Source organism: Globicephala melas, chromosome 8 (genome assembly GCF_963455315.2).
Source record: "Globicephala melas chromosome 8, mGloMel1.2, whole genome shotgun sequence".
NCBI lineage: Eukaryota > Metazoa > Chordata > Mammalia > Artiodactyla > Delphinidae > Globicephala > Globicephala melas.
In genome coordinates this window covers 38,348,158-38,372,529 of record NC_083321.1, presented here as the reverse complement: position 1 = coordinate 38,372,529, position 24,372 = coordinate 38,348,158, and the positions used below count along the sequence as shown (strand labels likewise).

Below are 24,372 nucleotides of genomic sequence, written 5' to 3'. Positions count from 1 at the left end.
CAGCCAGGAACTCATTCAGATTCAACGGAGAAATTAAAACCTTTACAGACAAGCAAAAGCTAAGAGAATTCAGCACCGCCAAACCAGCTTTACAACAAATACTAAAGGAACTTCTCTAGGCTGGAAACACAAGAGAAGGAAAAGACCTACAATAACAAACCCAAAACCATTAAGAAAATGGTAATAAGAACATACATATTGAAAACTACTGTAATCGTAAATGGATTAAATGCTCCAACCAAAAGACATAGACTGGCTGAATGGATACAAAGACAAGACCTGTATATATGCTGTCTACAAGAGACCCACTTCAGACCTAGGGACACATACAGACTGAAAGTGAAGGGATGGAAAAAGATATTCCATGCAAATAGAAATCAAAAGAAAGCTGGAGTAGCAATTCTCATATCATAAAACAGACCTTAAAATAAAGACTATTACAAGAGACAAAGAGGGACACTACATAATGATCAAGGGATCAATCCAAGAGGAAGATATAACAATTGTAAATATTTATGCACCCAACATAGGAGCACCTCAATACATAAGGCAAATGCTAACAGCCATAAAAGGGGAAATCAACAGTAACACCACCATAGTAGGGGGCTTTAACACCCCACTTTCACCAATGGACAGATCATCGAAAATGAAAATAAATAAGGAAACACAAGCTTGAAATGATACATTAAACAAGATGGACTTAATCACTATTTATAGGACATTCCATCCAAAAACAACAGATTATACTTTCTTCTCCAGTGCTCATAGAACATTCTCCAGGATAGATCATATCTTGGGTCACAAATCAAGCCTTGGTAAATTTAAGAAAATTGAAATTGTATCAGGTATCTTTTCCGACCACAATGCTCTGAGACTAGATATCAATTACAGGAAAAAATGTAAAAAGTACAAACACATGGAGGCTAAACAATACACTACTAAAGAACCAAGATATCACTGAAGAAATCAAAGAGGAAATCAAACAATACCTAGAGACAAATGACAATGAAAACACGATGACCCAAAACCTATGGGATGCAGCAAAAGCAGTTCTAAGAGGGAAGTTTATAGCAATACAATCCTACCTCAAGAAACAAGAAACATCTCAAATAAAGCAACCTAACCTTACACCTAAAGCAGTTCGAGAAAGAATAAGAAAAAAACCCAAAGTTAGCAGAAGGAAAGAAATCATAAACATCAGATCAGAAATAAATGAAAAAGAAATGAAGGAAACAGTAGGAAAGACCAAGAAAACTAAAAGCTGGTTCTTTGAGAAGATAAACAAAATTGATAAACCATTAGCCAGACTCATCAAGAAAAAAAGGGAGAAGACTCAAATCAATAGAATTAGAAATGAAAAAGGAGAAGTAACAACTGACACTGCAGAAATAGAAAGGATCATGAGAGATTACTATAAGAAACTATATGCCAATAAAATGGACAACCTGGAAGAAATGGACAAATTCTTAGAAGAGCACAACCTTCCGAGACTGAACCAGGAAGATAGAAAATATAAACAGTCCAATCACAAGCACTGAAATTGAGGCTGTGATTAAAAATCTTCCAACAAACAAAAGCCCAAGACCAGATGGCTTCACAGGTGAATTCTATCGAACATTTAGAGAAGAGCTAACACCTATCCTTCTCAAACTCTTCCAAAATATAGCAGAGGGAGGAAAACTCCCAAACTCATTCTACGAGGCCACCATCAGCCTGATAATCAAAACCAGACAAAGATGTCACAAAGAAAGAAGACTACAGGCCAATATCACTGATGAACATAGATGCAAAAATCCTCAACAAAATACTAGCAAACAGAACGCAACAGCACATTAAAAGGATCATACACCATGATCAAGTGGGGTTTATCCCCGGAATACAAGGATTCTTCAATATACGCAAATCAATCAACGTGATAAAATATATTAACAACTTGAAGGAGATAAACCATATGATCATCTCAATAGTTGCAGAAAAAGCTTTTGACAAAATTCAACACCCCTTTATGATAAAAACCCTCCAGAAAGTAAGCAGAGGGGGAACTTACCTCAACATAATAATGGCCATATATTACAAACCCACAGCCAACATGCCCCGGTCCGGGAGGATCCCGCATGCTGTGGAGGGGCTGGGCCCGTGAGCCATGGCCGCTGAGCCTGCGCATCTGGGGCCTGTGCTCCGCAAGGGGAGAGGCCACAACAGTGAGAGGCCCGTGTACCACAAAAAAAAAAAAAAAAAAGAATGACATTAGAATATTCCCTAACACCATACACAAAAATAAACTCAAAATGGATTAAAGACCTAAATGTAAAGCCAGGTAGTATAAAACTCTTAGAGGAAAACATAGGCAGAACACTCTATGACATAAATCACAGCAAGATCCTTTTTGACCCACGTCCTAGAGAAATGGAAATAAAAACAAAAATAAATGGGACCTAAATGAAAATTAAAAGCTTTTTCACAGCAAAGGAAACCATAAAGAAGACCAAAAGACAACCCTCAGAATGGGAGAAAATATTTGCAAATGAAGCAACTGACAAAGGATTAATCTCCAAAATTTACAAGCAGCTCATGCAGCTCAATATCAAAAAAACAAACAACCCAATCCAAACATGGACAGAAGACATAAATAGACATTTCTTCAAAGAAGATATACAGATTGCCAACAAACACATGAAAGGATGCTCAACATCACTAATGATTAGAGAAATGCAAATCAAAACTATAATGAGGTATCACCTCACACCAGTCAGAATGGCCATCATCAAAAAATTTACAAACAGTAAATGCTAGAGTGGGTGTGCAGAAAAGGGAACCTTCTTGCACTGTTGGTGGGAATGTAAATTGATACAGCCACTTTGGAGAACAGTATGGAGGTTCCTTCAAAAACTAAAAATAGAAATACCGTAAGACCCAGCAATCCCACTACTAGACATATACCCTGAGAAAACCATAATTCAAAAAGAGTCATGTACCCCAATATTCTTTGCAGCTCTATTTACAACAGCCAGGACATGGAAGCAACCTAAGTGTCTATTGACGAATGGATAAATAAGATGTGGCACATATATACAATGGAATCTTACTCAGCCATAAAAGGAAACGAAATTGAGTTATTTGTAGTGAGGTGGATGGACCTAGAGTCTGTCATACAGAGTGAACTAAGAAAGAGAAAAACATATACCGTATGCTAACACACATATGTGGAATCTAAAAAATATATATATGGTTCTGAAGAACCCAGGGGCAGGACAGGAATAAAGACACAGACGTAGAGAATGGACTTGAGGACACGGGGGTGGGGGAAGGGTAAGCTGGGACGAAGTGAGAGAGTGACGTAGACATATATACACCACCAAATGTAAAATAGATAGCTAGTGGGAAGCAGCCGCATAGCACAGGGGGATCAGCTCGGTGCTAGAGGGCTGGGATAGGGAGGGTGGTAGGGAGACACAAGAGGGAGGAGATATGGGGATATATGTATATGTATAGCTGATTCACTTTGTTATAAAGCAGAAACTAACACACCATTGTAAAGCAATTATACTCCAATAAAGATGTTAAAAAAAAAAGAACATTGTCCTTTCCTATATAAAATAAAAATATTACCTTTTTAATTAGTTTGAGATAGGATGGCCAACTGTCCTGGTTTACCCGGACTGTGGAGTTTCCCAGGATGCGCAACTTTTCAGCGTTACAACCTGGACAATCCTGGACAAATTGGGACGATTGGTCATCTTAGTTTGAGGTTAAAGAAATCAGCTTCTTTTTTGTTGTAAGTTTTTGTCTAACGTTTGAACTATTTCTGGACATTGGTGAAGAAAAAGAATGCTAAGATTATTTGAACATGAATTCCCTTGAGTGCTTCTGGTGAACTGGATCAATAGACAATTATATACCTTTTTCACTTCGGCATAATTTCAGATTTACAAAAAAGTTGCAAGTATGAACAAGGAATTCCTGAATACCTTTCACCCAGATTTCCCATTTTACTACATTTGCTTTCTCCCTCCTTTTCTCTCTTTCTCTATTTTTAATCTGTGTGTGTGTATTTATATATAACATCTATAATTATTTTTGAGAGTAAGTTGCACACGATGCTGCTTTAACCTTAAATACTTGAGTGTGTATTTTTTGCAAACAAAGATTTATCTTACATAATCACAATAAGATTATCAATGCTACGCACACAATACTATTCTCTAATCTCTAGCTTTTATTGAGATTTTTGTCAATTTTTCCTGTATTGGTCTTCATAGCAAAAGAAAATCCAAGTTCATGCATTGGATTTAGTTGTAATGTCTTTCTAGTCTACTTTAATCTGAAACAGTTCCTGAGTCTTTGTATCTCATAGCATTGATATTTCTAAAAATTACAGACCAGTTATTTTGTAGAATGTCCCTCATTTTGAATTTGTCTGGTGTTTCCTTATGATTCCTACTTTTGATAGGAATATCACTGAAGTGATGCTAAGTGCATCATATCAAGAATCCTATGCTGCTGATTATTTCCATAACTGGCAATGTTAACTTTGCTTATTTGGTTAAGGTGGTGTCTACCAGGTTTTCCCACTGTAAAATTACTATTTTACCTTTTGTAATTTGAAAAGTATCTTGTCTATCCCACCATACTGCTAGAATCAGAAGTCAGCTTAAAAAAAAAAATCACCCAACATCATATCAAAAGTATTTCCAAATACTATTTGTAAGAATTGTTTTAATAACTATGGAGGTGCTTAACTGTTTTCTGAGGGTTAGACATATAGGTTATTTCCAGTCTTTTATTGTTATTTAAAAAGATAGTGCTGCTATAAACACATTTTTATATAAAGTTTTTATGTGTTCAGGGTTATTTTCTAAGATAAATTCTCAATGTAGCATTACCAGGACCAAGGGAATATTTTTAAGGTTGTTGATATACTTCGTAAAAGTGCTTTTCAGAAGAATTGTACCAATTTACATTTCCACCAATAAAAAAAGAGATTGCTCTACTTTTTAAAAAGGTATTGTCTTTGGGGATATACTTTGAGACTCATTATCTACGGGGTTTAGCATGCATTGATGAATCTAGCCAGAATAAATTGTTACTGTGACTGTTGACAAATGGTGATTTTCTAATCATCATTCCTTAGTTGGCTTTCCGCTGTAGGTGGAAAAAGCCAATATTCCCTTTGACTTTCCACTGTAGCTGTTCCTTCCCCCTTCTCTAGTTGTTTATATCAATGTAGACTCTTGGCTTCTTATTTTATTCAGTAAACTTGAATTCTTACTGTCATTTGTTTTCAATGCTCAAATTGTCCCTGATTTGGCTAGTAGGAGTTTCCTCAGACTGGCTTTTGTGTCCTTCAGGCATGTCCCTATCATTCTTTGAGGACTTCCTTACTTTTTAGCGTAATAAGGTGTCCAAGGCTCATCTTGTTCTTTCTCTGCCCTACCTCTGGACTCAGACATTTTTCTGAGGAGCACTGGTTCCTTTTAGTGGAGATCAATATTACAGTCCAGGATCTGGACACTGGATTTGCTCCTTGCTACTGGAGTGCCATTGCTTCTAGGTCTTATCAAGTAACAGAGTTGAGGAATTAAAAAAATATATATATATATATAAAATATATATTTATAGTATGTGTATGTGTGTCTATATATACGCATGCACGCACATATGTATATAGACACATCTACACATTTATATTCATTTTTATATTTTAGCTATCAAGAGGTATTAAAACTCATGAGTTCATACTGATATCTCCTTAAATTTCAATCTAACGCTTCTACTTGCAATACATTCTTTTTCTTTTTCCATATTTCATACAAAGCCTGGCTCTCATTTTCCACAATAATATTGTATTTATTTGTTCAATCCTAAGATGTACGAAGAGTTTCAGAATTGCTAATCGATGCCTCTGCAAAGCCAGACTTTAATATTTTTTAGTTTTTTTTGTTGTTTTAGCCTAAGGGCATATAGTCCAAATGCTGTGATCAAAAGTTTCTGGGGGGGCTTCCCTGGTGGCGTAGTGGTTGAGAGTCCGCCTGCCGATGCAGGGGACACGGGTTCGTGCCCCGGTGTGGGAGGAGGAGCGGCTGGGCCCGTGAGCCATGGCCGCTGAGCCTGCGCGTCCGGACGGAGCCTGTTCTCCGCAACAGGAGAGGCCGCAGCGGTGAGAGGCCCGCGTACCGCAAAAAAAAAAAAGTTTCTTGGGTTAGTTCTTTTCTCCTGCCCCCTTCTGTGGATTGTTTTATTCACTTAAAATAAAAGTATTATTTGTTTCTATTTGTATTCAATTTGGAGAGGTTTTCTGTCCTTGTGGATTTTTATTTATTTTCTTTTTTTCTTTGAGTATGTGAAACATTGATATGTTTCCAACAATCAAATCTGTGCAAAAAAAGGCATATTCAAAGGAGTGTGATTTTTTTTTTTCCCACATTGTCTTTGTCCTTTCCACCCAGTTCTCCCCTTACTCTGTAGGTAACCAGTCTTATTAGTTTCTGGATTTTCCTTCCTGTTATATCTTTTGCCCAAATAAGTGCAAGTATGTATATTCTTATTTCCCTTTCTTTCTTACCCAAAAGATATAATACTATAGATATTCTTTTGTACTTTGCTAAGCATAGAATTTTAAAGCTGAATCAGACCTTTTTGTTTTCTTTCTAAGGTTTTTCTTTTCTCATTTCTTTGTCTTTTAGACATTGGATCAACAACAGTTCTTCACAGAGGAAGAACTGAAGGAATATGAAAATCTTATCTCCATACAAGAAACTGAACTTAAGAAAAAGGCAGATGAGCTTCAGAAACAAAAAGAAGAGCTACAACGTCAGCATGACCAACTTGAGGCTCAGAAGCTGGAATACCATCAGGTGATATTTTGTAAAAAGGCTTGTGGCATTAAAAAGGATTTTAGGGGCTTTGCTACAAGCCTGTGTTTTTGTAATATATTTTAATTAGCTGTCGTATTTTAAAGTTTAGTATTTTTTAAACTGCATTTTTTTAAACTTCCTTGTTGAATATTAATCTAAATTATAGAACGTAAATATCCCATTTTGGAAAACAATTTTCAGTTTGTTGTGCATTGTCAATGGTCATACATATCAGAGAAAATCAAATAACGCTTACTTTTAAGGCATTCTTTTTCCATTCACTAGGTTTTACAGCAGATGGAACAAAAAAAATTACAACAAGAAATTTCCCCATCAGTGCCTGGTGGAGAATCAAAGATCCAGCCACGTATGTAATTTTGTTTATTTGTTTGTTTGTTTGAGGAAATTAAAAAATTGAATAAATAGAAATTCACATTTATTACAAATATAATTTCAAATCATTAATATCTGTGCTATTTTCTGTTTATTTGTGGAAATAGAGCAATTTGTGTTACAGAAAAATGAAAAAGCCTCTCAAATTTGTATACATCAGTACATTTCAAAAGCTATATAATTTGATAGCCATATGCATGGTGAAATGATTTTTTTCAGTATTATTCATAATTCTTCCTAATCAGTTATTGATACTATCACAGAATATGTTTTTTAATTGTAATCAGTGATTAACTAAACCTAGTTAAAAAGCAAATACTCAGTATATCTAAGTATAAAAGAATATTCAGAATAAAGGAAGATACCTTTAAAATGAGGGCTTTTTTTTTTTTTGAACAGGCATTTAAAGTCCAAAGTCCGCCAGAACTTAGAATAAAATTGTTACATCATCATGTGTGTCATCTTTTTACCTCCCTTCCTTTTCCTCTGCTCAGTAAATATTTTAAAGCATATATGGAATAAAGGAAGATACTTTTTAAATGAGAACGTATTTTTTTTTTTTTGGACACAGATGTTTAAGGATTGAAGTCTACCAGAACCAGGAAGGAAACAAACTCAATACCTGCTCTCATTTTCATACCTCTTTTCTTTTTCCTTTGTTCTCCTTTAGTGATTTAATTAAGTGGCTTTATGCCATAATTTAATGAAACTATTAGTACCTATTTAAGTGAGAAAGCGCCACCCACTGCTTTTAAAATAAATTGTTTTCTCTTATTCGTAAAGGTAAATACTCTTTTATGGGTGCTTATCATCCCCTCTCTCAATAAAAGCTCTTTGATATTAATAATTCTTCTCCTGAGAAGACCATAGTATTCCCCAGTGTGTGTTGGTAACTTTTTCCTACTTTCAGCAATCTTAACTGCTAGAAATTCTTCAACCAAACAGCTCTTGCTACCACTTAAGTTCATTTTTCATTTACAATTTTGCTTTATACTCTATCATTCAAGATCAGGTTTTGCTACATATAACAGAAAACCCAAAGATAATGGTGGTTTAAACTGAATAAGAACTTCTGCCTTTTACATAGAAGAAATCTGGAAGTAGGTGATGTACAGGTTCCTATCTTTCTCCTCTGCTCTCCCCAGTGCATAGTTTTTATTCTCGAGTTATTTCATTCTCAGGGTCCAAGATGGCTCTTGGACGCAGTGGGGAAGGGCAACAAAAGGAATGTCCCCCAGTTGAATCAGCTTCCTTGATGCAGTTTTCCCAGAGAACCACATAGCATTTGAATTTACATCTCATTGGCCAGAGCTGTGTCACATGGCCATCTAGCTGCTAGGGAAGCTGAGAAATCCATTTGGCAATGGGACAGGCTAAAAGTTAGGATTCTTTTAGGAAGGTTTCCCTTTAAGAAGGGAAGAGGGAATGTTTGGTAGGCAACTTACAGCTTTAATTTAAACAGCCTTTTGGTTACCTAAATATCTATGTACATTCTTCCAAAACAGAAACCGCTCACTTCCCTCACCTCAAAAGGAAACCACCAAAACCCAATCTATTATTGCATGTAGTTCAAAGCCCATGACATCTGAGTATAGTCCCCTCCATCAGGTTAGGATGTGGTTTTTTTATGTTCTGGTCATCTGCAAACTAAAAAGCAACATGTCTGCCCCCTGAGCACCATATGCATAATGGGATAGATACAGGATAACTGCAATAAAATCAACCTTTTAGAAAAGGGGAAAACAGGAAACAGAGCAGTTATCTTTCCATAACAATTAAAAAAATACTGCTTGGCAAAAATAGCAAGGTCTCTCTGCTCTGTCCATAAATATATTCTTTGGTTTTTCTATTAGGCAACCCCTGCTTCACCTTTCTGGGAGGAACTCCCTTGTCTAATGTCCTCAGGGGCCCTTGGCATTGCCCTCTAGGATGTTTTTATTGCCCATTAACCTTCAAGGACGCAAGTGGGCATTGGGAAGTGTCCTCTTCTGGAAGGCTGGACAGTCTTCGCACTTCACTTCCTGTTATTGTGGGTTTGGGGCCTTGGGATTGTTTCAGATAAGTTACAGGCTGTTTCAGGCCAGGTTTAGGGTTTTTGTTTGTTTTTGTTTCGTTTTGCTTTTTGGCAAAACAGTTCCCTCAAAAGTTGTACGTTTCTGGTCTGTTTTCTTCAATTATTACCAGGAGAAACCACAGAGATCTTGTCAAGACATATTTAACAAAGAACCTCATCTTTTGCTTGCTGGCCTCTGTGTTCTTTTCTCCTGTTGGGTCTTAAATGAATGGTACCCACTTGGGATTGTTTTAAACTATAGGCTTGGATGGGATAACAGCAGTCTTAATCTGATCTTTTTCCTTAGGATGGCTCCCATTATTTGGCAGAAAATTCTTAAGGGAAGGTTCTTGGAAAGGTTGTGAAAGCTTTAGCGCTTCCTCAGAACCTTTACTTATAACTGTTTCAGTTTAGAGTACGGTAGCACAGTAAGTGACTTTTTCAATTTTTCAGGGCTCCAGATTTGGGACTTTATCAATTTATTTGGTAGATAGAGAGCAGTTCTCTCGGCAAAGCTATATTGCCTTCCATCTCTGCAGACTTGCTTACCTTAGCCCGAGCCACATCTCTCCTGTAGGACTTTTCTGAAAGAGGCAAGGCGCAGCCCACACATGCTAGCATTCTGAAATTCTACCACCATTTTCTCTGATACCTTAACCTCAGTTGGCATGAAGTATCACTGCCCCAAACCCTACCTTCTTAACTAAGCCAGTTCCATTTTTTCAGATCCTTTTACTTGCTGCACCTTACTTCTAGCTACCAAATTCTGTATAGGTTAAGATTCTTCATTGTAAGTAATAGAATCATCTTCAGCTACTAAACAGAATGGGATTGATGGGGGGGGAGCAGTATAGATAGATAGCTCACAGAATCTTTGGGAGGGCTGAAAGAACGGAACTTAGGCTGAGCTTCTAGGAACTGCATCATGAGACTGGGCTGCCAAAGAAGCTGCTGCTTTTGGAACCATCAAGAAGCTGCCTGCTAAATCAGGAAGCCACCTGCCATATTAGGAAGTCATGAAGTTGCCAGCTCCAGAACCACACCACCTCTGCCTTGCTTTGTGTCAGCAAAAATGGATATTTCATGTCCTGCTTCTCTCCCCATGTAATTCAGTTCTGAGTAAAAGTTTCAAGTGAGTACATCTGATTGTTTGGACCAATCATATCTGGAACCCTAGCTGCAAGGGAGGTTGGGAAATAATATTTAATTTCCTACCCCTGTAGTACAGGAATGCATGTTTAAAGCTGTTGAGTGAACAAATCCACTGTAATACCTCAAAAATTTAGTTTCTTTTAACATTAATAATTTTTAAAACTCTTAGTTCTCATTTTACAAATTTTAAAATAATCATTGCATACTCCTCCAAACACTTCAGATTTTTTTCCTTAAATCATGGATCCCAAAATTAAATAGAGGAATCTAGAAAAGTTCTGCTTATATGTAGCTTAAAAAAACCCACAGAAATCACTCAGGAGACTAATGCTATGTTTCTTTAGAGATAGAAAAGAATTCCTATCTCTGTTGTTTAAATTGTAGCAAATATTTTTAAATGCTCTGGGATATCCTTTTGTTGATGACTCTATCTGTAAGCGTTATTGTGATAAGACAGGGATTCACCTAGGATAAATTTTTTTAGATGGTGGACTAGGGTCAAATCAGAAAGTAATTGGAGACAATAATATTGTACTTTTATGAAATGTGACAAATATCAATACAACAGCAGTCATATTATAATATATTAAATATATCAAAGTAACACATCTTGCACCTTAAATTTACACAGTGGTATATGTCAAATATATTCAAGTAAAAAAATAGTAATTGGAGGAGAACTTAGAGAAATTTTTTAAAATGCTCTTTTGGCATGAGTAGATAACGGACGGATATTAATGTAGACATACCTCACAGTTTCCAGCAAATTATTAATTTATATTATTAAAAAAAGAATTGTTGGCCTAAGATTATTTATGGGCATAAGGAATCCCAGTTCTTATGAGTATTGGGCATTTATGAGTAAAGATTGTTTCTTAAAGAGTTGCTAATAGTATTTTTTCCAGCTCTGTTAGAAAGTATTCATCCTGTGTTTGATTTATCCCATTCTTCTTCATATTCTTAGATATTAAGAAGTCTTTGGTTTAGTTGACTTAGTGGTATGTATAAGTAATTTGGAACTTTGTTTCTCATATTAATTTTCATGAAGCATGTACATTTTATAGTATACTTAGATATATATAATTAAAGTTATATTTTAAAAGACAGTGGTCCTCTAGAATATTTGATGCTCACTAAAGGAAACTGCAATTTAGAAGCAGTGGTAAAAAGTCCTTTGAGATATGGCTCTACTTTTTTTTTTTTAACCAAGATTTGTTTACAATGGCATTTTTTTCATGCTAATTGAACAGATTTGTATTACCATAAGCCTAAATGCAAATCTGTTTTTCCCATGAGGAAAAATATAAAGGAAATTTTAATATTTGTGATAATGTGACTTTTAAGTCTAGCTAATAAAAGAGGGGGTAAGAAATGTATTTCCTTTAGGGAGAAATATTGACAAGTCTAGTTCTGGTTAGTGCCTAAAGTTTAATTTTTGTTTTATAGCTGTGCAATAAATCGAGAAGAAATTGATAAAGAGGCAGAGTTAGATGATGACCTTCATCATTTTCATGCAAGATTTTTGTCGCCTGAAAAAGCTGCTAGAGAAGATCATCTTTACCCTTAACCACTGGTGTCTCAACTTGATACTTGAATAATTCATTTGTTTTTTGTTGGAATTGAGAAACTAAGGTGTATTAGGTAAAATGCAGAGTTCCTATAGGTGATACAATGGAAGACTCTAATTACAGCTTGTTTTCAAGGTATGAGATTTGAAGGAAATTGGATCTTTTCCTTGCTTTTTGTTTTTTTTAACACAATATCATTAGCAGGATTTCAATCTTTCCCTACCCATGTTTTAATTAGTTAATTAATCAATTAATTAATTAAAATCCAACAATTTAGATCTAATAGGTGACTTTTTTCAGTTTTTAAAATTTCATATTGAACTATAGTTAATTAACAATATTATGTTAGTGTACAGTAAAGTGATTCATATATATTTATATGTGTATATATACTTTTCAGATTCTTTTTCATTATAGATTATAAGATATTGAATATAGTTCCCTGTGCTATACAGTAAATCCTTGCTGTTTATCTATTTTGTACATAGTGTTGTATCTTTTAATCCCATATTCCTAGTTTATCCCTCTATCCCCCTTTTCCCTTTGATAACCACGTTTGTTTTCTATGTCTGTGAGTCTGTTTCTGTTTCGTGAATAAATTTATTTGTATTATTTTTTAGATTTCACATATAAGTGATATCATATAATATTTTCTCTGACTTGTTTCACTTAGAATGATAATCTCTAGGTCCATCCATGTTGCTGCAAATGGCAATATTTCATTCTTTTTTTATGACTGAGTAATATTCTATTGTAGTGTGTGTGTGTGTGTGTGTGTGTGTGTGTGTGTGTGTGTGTGTACCACATCTTCTTTATCCATTCATCTGTTAATGGACACCTAGGTTGCTTGGCTATTATAAATAGTGATGCCAAAAATCTTGGCTGTCTGTGCACCAATGCCAGAAAGAAATACGGAGACAGAGTTTTGGAGAAACAAGAAAAATGGCCTTAATCTTTGCCTGACAAAGGGAAAAACACAGCAGGCTAGTGCCTCCAGAACTGTGCCCCCCCCTTCCCTGGGGAATAAGGAAAGGTTATATAGCCTGGGGCTTGAAGTCTGGGGTAAGTGATAAGGCTCAAAGTAATTAAGGTCTTGCATTTCTTTTCTTCTGCAAATTCATGGCCAAAGCTGGCATCAGGCAGCTCAGCAACCAGGTCTGATGGCCCTGAAGTTATCAGCCCATGATGTTCTTTTTGAAATGAAGAGTGCTACAAGGGAGTGTGGGGGAGAAGAAATGCTAGGTGCAAAGGGTAATTCATATGGAATCAAGAGTAATCAGCTTTGTGAAGGACAGGTCTAGCTACAAGTGTTTGTTAGTAGTAACAGCTAAAGAATAACCAAGATTGCTTAACTCTTTCAGGCCTGTTTATGTTGTTTCCCAGCCTGTTCATTGTTTCCTTATTTTCCTTGTTTATCAGAAAAGAAAAGTCTCATTTCTATTTTGTTTTTGTAAATTTATTTATTTATCTTGGCTGCGTTGGGTCTCTGTTGCTGCATGCAGGCTTTCTCTAATTGCGGCGAGTGGGGGCTACTCTTCGTTGCAGTGTGCGGGCTTGTCATTGCAGTGGCTTCTCTTTTTGCAGAGCACAGGCTCTAGGCACGTGGGCTTCAGTAGTTATGGCACACGGGCTCAGTAGTTGTGGCTCGCGGGCTCTAGAGTGCAGACTCAGTAGTTGTGGTGCACGGGCTTAGTTGCTCTGCGGCATGTGGGATCTTCCCAGACCAGGGCTTAAATCCGTGTCCCCCGCATTGGCAGGCAGATCTTTAACCACCAGGGAATTCCCTCATTTCTATTTTTGCTGCAACAAGTTCCCCACTGCTAGTTCATTCCCTCCATATCAATGGAGGAAGGGAGAAGGGCATCATTCTCGTCTGGCTGAGGACAAAGCTTCAGTTTTGCTCCATTTGATAAAACACCAGCTGTCCAGCCCAGGGGCCCATCTATTTCCTACTTCAATAGTGCTATAATTTATTTATTTAATTATTTCATTAAAAAAAATTTTATTGGAGTATAGTTGACTTACAGTGTTGTGTTAGTTTCAGGTGTACAGCAAAGTGAATCAGTTATATACATATACATATATCCACTCTTTTTTAGATTCTTTTCCCATATAGGCCATTACAGAGTACCGAGTGGAGTTCCTTGTGCTATACAGTAGGTCCTTATTAGTTATCTATTTTATATATAGTGGTGTGTATATGTCAATCCCAATCTCCCAATTTATCCCTCCCCCCATTTACCCCCGATAACCATAGTTTGTTTTCTATATCGGTAAATATTTCTGTTTTGTAGATAAGTTCATTTGTACCCTTTTCTTAGATCCCACATATAAGTGATAATCATATATTTGCCTTTCTCTCTCTGACTTACTTCGCTTAGTATGACAATCTCTAGGTGCATCCATGTTGCTGCATATGGCATTATTTTGTTCTTTTTTATGGCTGAGTAGTTAGTTATGCATTAGTAACCTTGCTTAAAAAAATTCAAGAACTGAGCCAGAACAAGCAGCAGCAGCAAGTGGTGAAGACACCAAATTGAAAAATTTGGATTTATGGTTACCAGCACTACCAAACTGTTTACTGAGATAAAAGCAAAGCAAAACAAAACCAATAAAACCTTTTATTTAATTTCAGAAATTCAGGGATTTTTCCAAATATTGCCTATAGAGTTATGTAGAAAAAAATTTACATTTCACGTTTACAGATATCTACAGTTTTCACAAATTAAGTTTATATTTTAATTGATATTAGTCATGTTCTTAATGATAATGCCATGTACCATCTTGGTTGTCAGTCAGCCCTTGACAGTGTATTTTTACTTATAGGCTCACCCTTCCAGTTGCCTTCCAAGCTCTGCCTGCCTGTTAACAAGTTGTTTTGTTTTGTTTTTTAACAATTTTTTAACTAGTTTTGATTATAATTTGTTTACAATCTATTGTAAGCAATAGATATGACTTTTGCTGTGCAAATTTTCTTACCTGTTTTTTTTTGGCCACGCCACACAGCTTGTGGGATCTTAGTTCCCCCACCAGGGATCAAATCCAGGCCCATGGCAGTGAAAGCACCGAGTCCTAACCACTGGACTGCCAGGGAATTCCTGCTCCTTTTTTTTTTTCTCCTTTTGTTTTATCCTTAGTAATAAGTATGTTTCCTAAGACTGTCCAGGATTATGAATATATATCTTGCAGTTAAAGTGTTAAAATATTTCATTTTAGGGCTTACCTAGTGGCGCAGTAGTTGAGAGTCCGCCTGCTGATGCAGGGGACACAGGTTCGTGCCCCGGTCCGGGAGGATCCCACATGCCGCGGAGCGGCTGGGCCCGTGGGCCGTGGCCGCTGGGCCTGCGCGTCCGGAGCCTGTGCTCTGCAACGGGAGAGGCCATAACAGTGACAGGCCCGCGTACCGCAAAAAAAAAAAAAAAATTTCATTTTACAATGCTTATAATTTTGCTACTCCATGAAATTTTTTAATGAATAATGATTTTAAAGTTATAACTTGTCTGAGTGTTTTAAAAATAAGGGAGGAAAAACTAAAATTCCATCTACTAGCTCTCTTTGCCATCTCCCATGAATCATTGTATTAAAATGTTATTTTTTAATTTTAGTCCATTTAACATCTCCTTTTTAGTGATATGAAAATATGTGTCATTTAATTAAATCCTCACCCTCACTTTAGATTCCCTGTGTATGGAGTAAGTAACACATGTACGGCTTATGCCATTCTATATTCGTTTTGTACCATGTGTATTTACCTATTTTGCTGTCCACTATTACTCTTCACTTGTCAAAGTGATTTGAGTTTGCTTTACTTTTGAGCTTTATCCTTTCTTTTCTTGGTGTTGCTACTTCATAAATATGTCCTTATTAGAGTAGTGATGTATTATAGATTATTTCTTTTTTGAGACATATTTGCCATGCCCCTTAATGTTTTAAACATTTTTATGGTAGTATTGAAGCATTTTCCTCAAACGCAACAATTTAAAACTCCTATATCTTTGTGTAGTGATTCCTTCTTGTTCTATAGCATTGAGTAATGTGTATTAGAATTTGTATTTTAACTTTTTCCTGACCAAATCTCAGTTCTAATCCTGTATTTATTTCTTGTTTCCTTTGATGTGTATGTGTTTTCACTCTCTGATATTTCTAGTATGTTTCATTGAGGGTCAAGGTTGATCTTGGGGAAAAGAAAACTATGTCTGCAGAAAAGTCAGGTTTTCTAGAGCTTGTTAGGCAGGAAGGCAGTCCTTGCTAGAGTGGTTTCTGAGCACGGTGGAGAGTGCTTCTAACCCTGAAAAAAGTTTCTGACTCATGAGTAGAGATTTCCTGACTCCTTCCCTTTAACAGAGTGAAACAGCTTACAGAGCAAAAGCGTCCAGATTGTGGTGAATGTCCGTTGTCCAATTCTTTAGCTTTTTTATACCCTCCTTAAATAATAATAGTATTTAAAAATACTTTGTGCATCCCAACAGACATTCTCCATCTAACAGTTGTTAATAAAGGAAAATAAGTATTTTTTGGAACAGAAAGACCAGGACATGAATTTGGCAATCTCTGATTAGAAGAGAAGTAGCATATTTTATTGTTTTATCATCACTTTTGCCTGGATGATCTGAGTTTTAGTTAAGTTCCTCTCTAAGTACTCTCCCATTTTTCTACTGTTGTATTGACTTTTCCACTATTGTATTTCTAATGCACCTCCTTAATCATTGGAGAGTTTCGAGGGATGTAGAATGTTGTAGCACCATTGTTAGAGGTCTTAAGGTATCATAGCCACCAGCTTCATGGGGCTTATTATCCAGACTTTCAAATGAATTCTCCTCTTCCCTCACAATCCCAAATAATAATCTTTTCTCTAAGGAAGTCTGTTACTAATTAAGATTTAGAGGTGATTTTATTAAAACAGGATTAATTTCCAAAAGGTTTATATAAAAGATAAAATAGAGGCTAAATCTTTTATTTTAAGGACAACAGTTTGAAGCCAGTTAATGCTCAGAGTGACTGTTTCATTCATTTGGAATGTTTCTGGTGACTTCCAGGTAGTTTGGTCTGCCCCTCTCTATCTAGTTTAAGGACCTAAGAATGGAAGGGCCCTGGAGGCTGAAGTACTGTAGCCAAGGGGGAGGAAGGAGCCCCCATCCTGCTGAAGGTGTTTCTTTCTCTGAAGCAGTTAGTGCAGGATCTATTAGCAAATGAAAGTTCTAAGCCCTTGCAACTTTCAAAGTATCCGTCTGTGTACCAATTTATGTAGCCTCTAATTGAAAGATCATATTTGTGGAAGGAATATGTGTTTATATGTAAGCTTGTGCTTAAAACAGGTCTGAAGGGAAGACCATTATTTATCCTGTGTTTTTTGAAAAAAATTGTCTTCTGAAATTAAAACATAAAAAACATTTTTTCATTATTGCTTTTCTTTCTCATGAAGGAAACCTGTGTTGCATAATCCATATTTAATCCATATTTATTATGTTTTAAAAACCATTTAATAATCATGGTTTATATATCCTATTTTGTCAGAATTTTTTAATTAATCAATTAATTAATTTTTGGCTACGTTGGGTCTTCGTTGCTGCGTGTGGGTTTTCTCTAGTTGCGGCGAACTGGGGCTACTCTTCGTTGCAGTGCACCGGCTTCTCATTGCAGTGGCTTCTCTTGTTGCGGAGCATGGGCTCCAGGTGCACAGGCTTCGGAAGTTGTGGCACACGGGCTCAGTAGTTGTGGCTCATGGGCTCTAGAGCGCAGGCTCAGTAGCTGTGGCTCATGGGCTTAGTTGCTCTGCGGCATGTGGGATCCTCCTAGACCAGGGCTCGAACCCGCATCCCCTGCATTGGCAGGTGGACTCTTAACCACTGCACCACCAGGGAAGCCCTAAGGTCAGAATTTTAAATATCTTTTATTTGTTATTACTAATTCTGGGGGATTTTGAAAAGTTTTCAATTTAAATGAGTTAAAAAAGTAAGCGTTTATAAATATGTGGCCAGACATGTTCTGTTGATTTTAAACTTTGGAAAGAAATTTTATTAGTTTTAAGTATCCTCAGTTTAATTCTTTTTGGCTTATTTAGATACTTTGGACTATTTTTAAAACTACAAATAAATAATTGGATTTCAATTTGATAATTAGGAAGACAGAGAGTTTATACGACTTTGTTATTTTTTTTATTTATTTTTTTTTTGCGGTACGCGGGCCTCTCACTGTTGTGGCCTCTCCCGCTGCAGAGCACAGGCTCCGGATGCGCAGGCTCAGCGGCCATGGCTCACGGGCCCAGCCGCTCCACGGCATGTGGGATCTTCCCGGACCGGGGCACGAACCCGTGTCCCCTGCATCGGCAGGCGGACTCTCAACCACTGCGCCACCAGGGAAGCCCTATTATTTTTAATAAATTTATTTTATTTTTATTTTTACTTTTGGCTGCGTTGGGTCTTTGTTGCTGCACGCGGGCTTTCTCTAGTTGTGGTGAGCGGGGGCTACTCTTCATTGCAGTGCACGTTGCAGTGGCTTCTCTTGTTGCGGAGCACAGGCTCTAGACATGCAGGCTTCCGTAGTTGTGGCATGTGGGCTCAGTAGTTGTGGCTCGCAGGCTCAGTAGTTGTGGCTCATGGGCTCTAGAGCACAGGCTCAGTAGTTGTGGTGCATGGGCTTAGTTGCTCTGCGGCATGTGGGATCTTCCCGGACCAGGGCTCGAACCCATGTCCCCTGCGTTGGCAGACAGATTCTTAACCACTGGGCCACCAGGGAAGCTCAACTTTGTTATATTTGAATTTGTCTTTTGACTATATGTTGTAAGAATTCTTCCAGTGCAGTATTTATTGGAAAATATTATTCTAGTCATCATTTGTATAGGTTTATATTTAATTATATTAAATGTAAAATCAGAAAAATATGTAATATTTGTTGTGATTTTCTGGGGAAAAAGACAAATTTGACAATGTTGAAAGAATGAATTGTTTGAAAAACACTCATGTTGCACATTTTGGCTAGAATATTAAAATTTGTAATTTGTACATATCCTACATTGTTATTTTAATAGTATCACTAGCATATTTATTTTCTACACTAGATATTGAGCAAAAACATTTCTTTTGTGCGTGTGTTTCCGGCTATCATGATAAATGCTTATATGCGTGTATGTAAATGTAACATGGCTGAGCCTTTTTCTTTTACCTCAGTTTAAGAAAATGCCAAACAGCACAATAGCCATAACTAAATTATCTATGGTGTGTTTACTTTGGAAGTGAAATAAGTTCACTAACAAAAATACTTGAGAATAAACATAATGAGGCAACTTTTATACAGGGAAATATATTTCCACTATTCAAAGTGCTTCATATATTCATAGAAACATTAGAAAATGTAACTCTGCCTAAATAATGCCATACTCTTATAATATAATTTAAGATGTTAAATTCAAATGAAGTGATTTATCATTTCTAAACACAAACAAACAAACAAGAAACACTAACATTGCAGAGTCATAGAGCCTCAGGGTCTTAGAGATCATTTACCTGGAAGGGACCTCTTCTCCAGCATTTCCTAGTAGACTTTTATCCAGCCCTGCTTCCAGTGATAGGACTGAAGTGGAAATCACAGTAGTTACCAGGCTTGTCTCCAATATTGGAATCACCTAAGAGCTTCAAAAAATACTGATTCCTGTGTCCCACCTCCAGAGATTGTGATTTCATTCTTCTGGAGTGCAGTCTGGGCTATGAAATTTTTAAAAGATCTTCGGGTGATTCTAATGTGCAGACAAGTTTGGGAACTGCTGGTAGATCATGTGGAAAACCAATCAACATTAGAGAATCTACGCTGGGGAGGAAACCTGACTGATGTTATGAAGGCTCTGTAAGCATTTAAATGTCACTTCAGTTACATGCACGCACACACACCAGTGTTTGTAATGTGTAGGAAACATTTCCACTTAAATTCAAGAACCTTTTAATAGCAAGATATCACAGTGACAAAGAATCCATGATAATGGGATAGTGGAAAGTACTGGGGGCTGGGTGTTAGGACCCTGGCTCTGTCATTCTCCAACTATATGATTTTTTTTTTCCTCCTAGTGTCTGGAGAAAAAACTCTAAAAGTTCTAGACTGTGAGCTTTTACTAACTTTACTAACTTAAATTTCCTAACTTTTCCATTTGAAAGCATTTCAGATTTGCAAAAAGCATGCAAAAATAGTACAAAGAATTCCCATAAGCCCTTCATCTAGCTTCCCCAAGTGATAACATCTTACAAAGTTATTAAAATCAGGAAATCAACATTAATACAATTTTACTAACTAATCTGCAAATTTTGCCAATTATCCCACTAATACACTTTTTCTAGGCTAAGAACAAATCCAGGATCTCACATTGCATTTAGTTGTGTGTACATGTGTGTGTTTGTTAACTCTGACAAAAAAATTATCAAGCCTATCCAAAAAGGTTGCAACAATTGTACAGGTAATTCTAGTATGCCCTTCCCCTAGATATATCAGTTCTTAGCAGCTTGCCACATTTGCCTTCAAGCTTTCTCTCTGTATAATTCAGTTTTTTTACTGAAGCATTTCAGTAAAAAAGTTTTTTTTTTTACTGAAGTTTCAGACATTGTGATCCCTTACTGTAAATATGTGAGTGAGCATCTCCTAAGAACAAGGACATTCTTTTATAATAACCGTCTTATAAAAATTATCCTCTTATCAAATTCAGGAAATTTAACATTGTTACTATGGGCAAAGGATGTGGTCTGCCATTTCAATAAAGAAAGGATGTTGCTACCCTCAAGCCATCAGTCACCATAGCTGCCCACAAGAGTGCACCCTGAGGAGATCTCAGGATGGAGATAAACAGGATACTAGTCCTTAGAGAGTTGAAGTGCATATCAAAGGCATGATTTCAGTGAGCCCAGATTCTTGCATCTTCCGTTACATAGAAAAGTGCTAAATTCATTAACCTGAGATGTCTGGTTTTCTTTAATTAACGGTAATCTTTTAATGTTCTGACGACCTGTTTTTGTTGTTTTTGTTTTTTTCACAAAAACTCCTATACAGTATATCCTGGTTCCTCCCTTACCTCTTTGGAACAGCCCCTTGGAGCTATCTGAGAGGCTGTCTCCCGGTCTTCAGTCCTCAGTAAGTCCCCTGAATAAAACACAATTCTCGGGCTTCCCTGGTGGCGCAGTGGTTGAGAGTCCGCCTGCCGATGCAGGGGACAGGGGTTCGTGCCCCGGTCCGGGAGGATCCCACGTGCCGCGGAGCGGCTGGGCCCGTGGGCCATGGCAGCTGGGCCTGCGCGTCCGGAGCCTGTGCTCCGCGACGGGAGAGGCCACAGCAGTGAGAGGCCCGCGTACCGCAAAAAAAAAAAAAAAACCACATAATTCTCAACTCTTAGGTTATATGTTTTTTTTCAGTTGACATTCTAATACTATTGATCTATTATAACATCTGGTCCATATTCAGATTTCACCAGTTGTCTGAATACTGTCCTTCATAGTAATTTCTTTTTTTTGTCATCTAGGATTTAATCCAGAATCAAGCTTTGCATTTACTTGTCGTGTCTCTTTTATTTCCCTTAAGCTGAAATAGCTCTTCAGCCTTTCTTTGTCTTTCATGACATTGATATTTTTGAAAAGTACAGGCCAGTTATTGAATGGCCCTCAACTTGCATTTGTCTAGATCAGTGTTTCTCAAAGTATGTTCTGTGACTGGTGCTGGTCTATACACCAGTGTCACCCAACAATGAGGGGTCAACATAGAAACTGAAATTAGTTATGCCTTTGAAAATAATTTTATGTCTGTTTTATAATAAAAATGGGAGCTTATATTTTTATGTCTTGATTTCCTTTTTCTAAGAATTCATTTTTGTTGTATTTTATAAAATATCAGTCCCCAAAGGGTTGGATATTTTCTTTAAAAAGGTCCTTTGTCACAGCTACTTTGAGCAGCACTGGTCTAGATGAGCTTTGTGAAGCTAAGGACTGTGCTTTATTCACCTGAATCCATTATATTCAGACCGTACCTGGCAGAGTTCAGTGAATGGTTGCCTGTGGGATGACTTAAAATGGCCATTCCTGGGCTTCCCTGGTGGCACAGTGGTTGAGAGTCTGCCTGCCGATGCAGGGGACACGGGTTCGTGCCCCGGTCCGGGAAGATTCCACATGCTGCGGAGCGGCTGGGCCCGTGAGCCATGGCCGCTGAGCCTGCGCGTTCGGAGCCTGTGCTCCGCAACGGGAGAGGCCACAGCAGTAAGAGGCCCGCGTACGGCAAAAAAAAAAAAAAAAAAAAGCCATTCCTTTATTAGAGACACTTATGCTGAGTTCAAATCTGTCTCTCCATAAATTCTACATAGGAACCTTCCTTCTGCCTTCAAAAACATGCAACATGTCTATGCATATAGTTATGTGTTAGCTTTTCAGAGATTTAAAAACTGATAATAAGTCTTAAAGCCCAGTCTACTCCAAGCAAAAGTAGCCCCATTTCTTTTTTTCTTTTTTTTTTTTTTTGAAGCTCCATTTCTTTTACCATTTGAGTGATTAGGATTAAGTTTTGCTGAAAATAAGAACACCTCAAATAAGAATGGCTTATTGACTTTGTTTCTTATGTTCTGCAAGCTCAGAGGTGTCATTCTAGGGCTGGTAGGGAAGTTTCCCAAATCATCAGGGACCCAGCACCCCTCTATTTTGCTGTCCCATTGTCTCCGATGTGTGACTTTTACACTATGGTCCAAGATGTTTGCTGATGCTCTAGCTATTACATCTGCATTCCTGCCAGCAGATGGAGGAAAGGGTAAAGAGCATATCCCTCCCTTTAAAGACATTTCCCAGAAAGCACACAAAACACTTCCATTTATATTAATTGGGTCAGAACTTGGTCATATGGCCACAGTGAGCTTGTTCTGCAGATAAGGGAGAATGTAAATATTTGTTTAGTTACTGACAGTACCACTAACTCAAAATTCACTGTGCCAATAAGACTACTCTTTATTGGGATTTGATCCACAGCCCACAGGATACTGTAATTCTTACAACAGTCCTGCAGGGAAGATTTTACGACCTGAATTTTAGAGAAGTGGAAATCGAGGCTGTCGGGGGTAGAGGGGGTGAGGTAACTTGCCTTTTGTCCTGCAAAGAGCAGCTGGTGTAGCTGGCATTTGAGTCCAGTTCTGCCTGTGAGTTTCTGTAGGTTACACTCTTTTTAAAGATGTGAGAAAAATAATTAAATAGGATCAATGAGACTACTGGAATGCAAGATGCTGGAGAAAGAGATATGTGCGTTTATAACAACAGCAAATGCCACTTGTGTTCTGAACTTGGCAGTTTAATTGATTTTAAAGGTGGTCTGGAGATCGTAAAACTTGATCACTGAGCATTTTGTTTTGCTTAAGAGGTCACAAGCCACGTTTTGGTTAGTAAGGGGAAATGGGCTGTTTTCAGACATTTGACTGAAGCATCCTGGAAATATAAATTTAGCTTTAGGTTTCAGTAATATAAGATTTTTTTTTAAAGAAATGTAAGTTGGAGCTGGTAGCAGATGTTCCTATTCTATAAGTTTGCTTTACAACAATATGAAAACACGTGACATTCTTTACAGGTTGAAGGGTTTATTTTTTGTACGTCGGCTGAAAAAATACGCGCATCCTAAAATTTATGGGTTTTTTTTAACATCTTTATTGGAGTATAATTGCTTTACAATGGTGTGTTAGTTTCTTCTGTATCACAAAGTGAATCAGATATACATATATCCCCATATCTCCTCCCTCTTGCGTCTCCCTCCCACCCTCCCTATCCCACCCCTCTAGGTGGTCACAGAGCACCCAGCTGATCTCCCTGTGCTATGCGGCTGCTTCCTACTAGCTATCTATTTTACATTTGGTAGTATATGTGAGTCAATGCCACTCTGTGAGTTATGTTTTATTCGGCGGGAATTTTTAGGACTTCAAGCCCAGGAGGCAGCATCTCAAGTAACCCTGAGAAAACTGGTCCAAGGAGGCGAGGGGGCGGGTTTTGCAACAAAGGGCAGGTAGTCGGGAACATCAAAAGATTATTGTAATTAAAGAAAACCAGATACCCCAAGTTAAGGAATTAAGCCCATTTCTACGTATGGGAAGATGCAAGAGTCTGGGCTCACTGAAATCATTCCTTTGATATGTACCTCAACTATCTGGGGCCAGTGTCCTGTGTTTTTGTAGGGAGTGGCTGCGGTCTGATGGCTGCTAGATGGCAGGTATTCTTTCCTTCCTGAGTTGCCTCAAGGCTCACCAGCTTACCTTCTGGTGGTGGCTACAATCCCCGGTGACTGTGACAGCCTCTGTTTACTGATATGTTAGCAAATAATCCATTTCTCCGTATCAAAATAAAGAAGGACTTTTCAGAACCGT

The 24,372-nt window shown here is 37.4% G+C and overlaps 1 protein-coding gene across 10 annotated transcripts in view; it reads left to right on the top strand.

The window, feature by feature from the left end:
* Nucleotides 1-12,316, top strand: part of NUCB2 (nucleobindin 2) — a 49,384-nt gene extending 37,068 nt beyond the window's left edge. For 4 of the 10 annotated variants that reach the window (XM_060303461.2, XM_070046137.1, XM_060303462.2 and 1 more), the window contains 3 exons: nt 6,684-6,854; nt 7,140-7,221; nt 11,899-12,315. In XM_060303461.2, the coding sequence (XP_060159444.1) occupies nt 6,684-6,854; nt 7,140-7,221; nt 11,899-11,909 (264 nt within the window). In that variant the 3' untranslated portion in view covers nt 11,910-12,315. The other 6 variants (XM_060303457.2, XM_070046139.1, XM_070046138.1 and 3 more) reach the window with 5 other exon arrangements.
* The last annotated feature ends 12,056 nt before the right edge of the window (nt 12,317-24,372 follow it).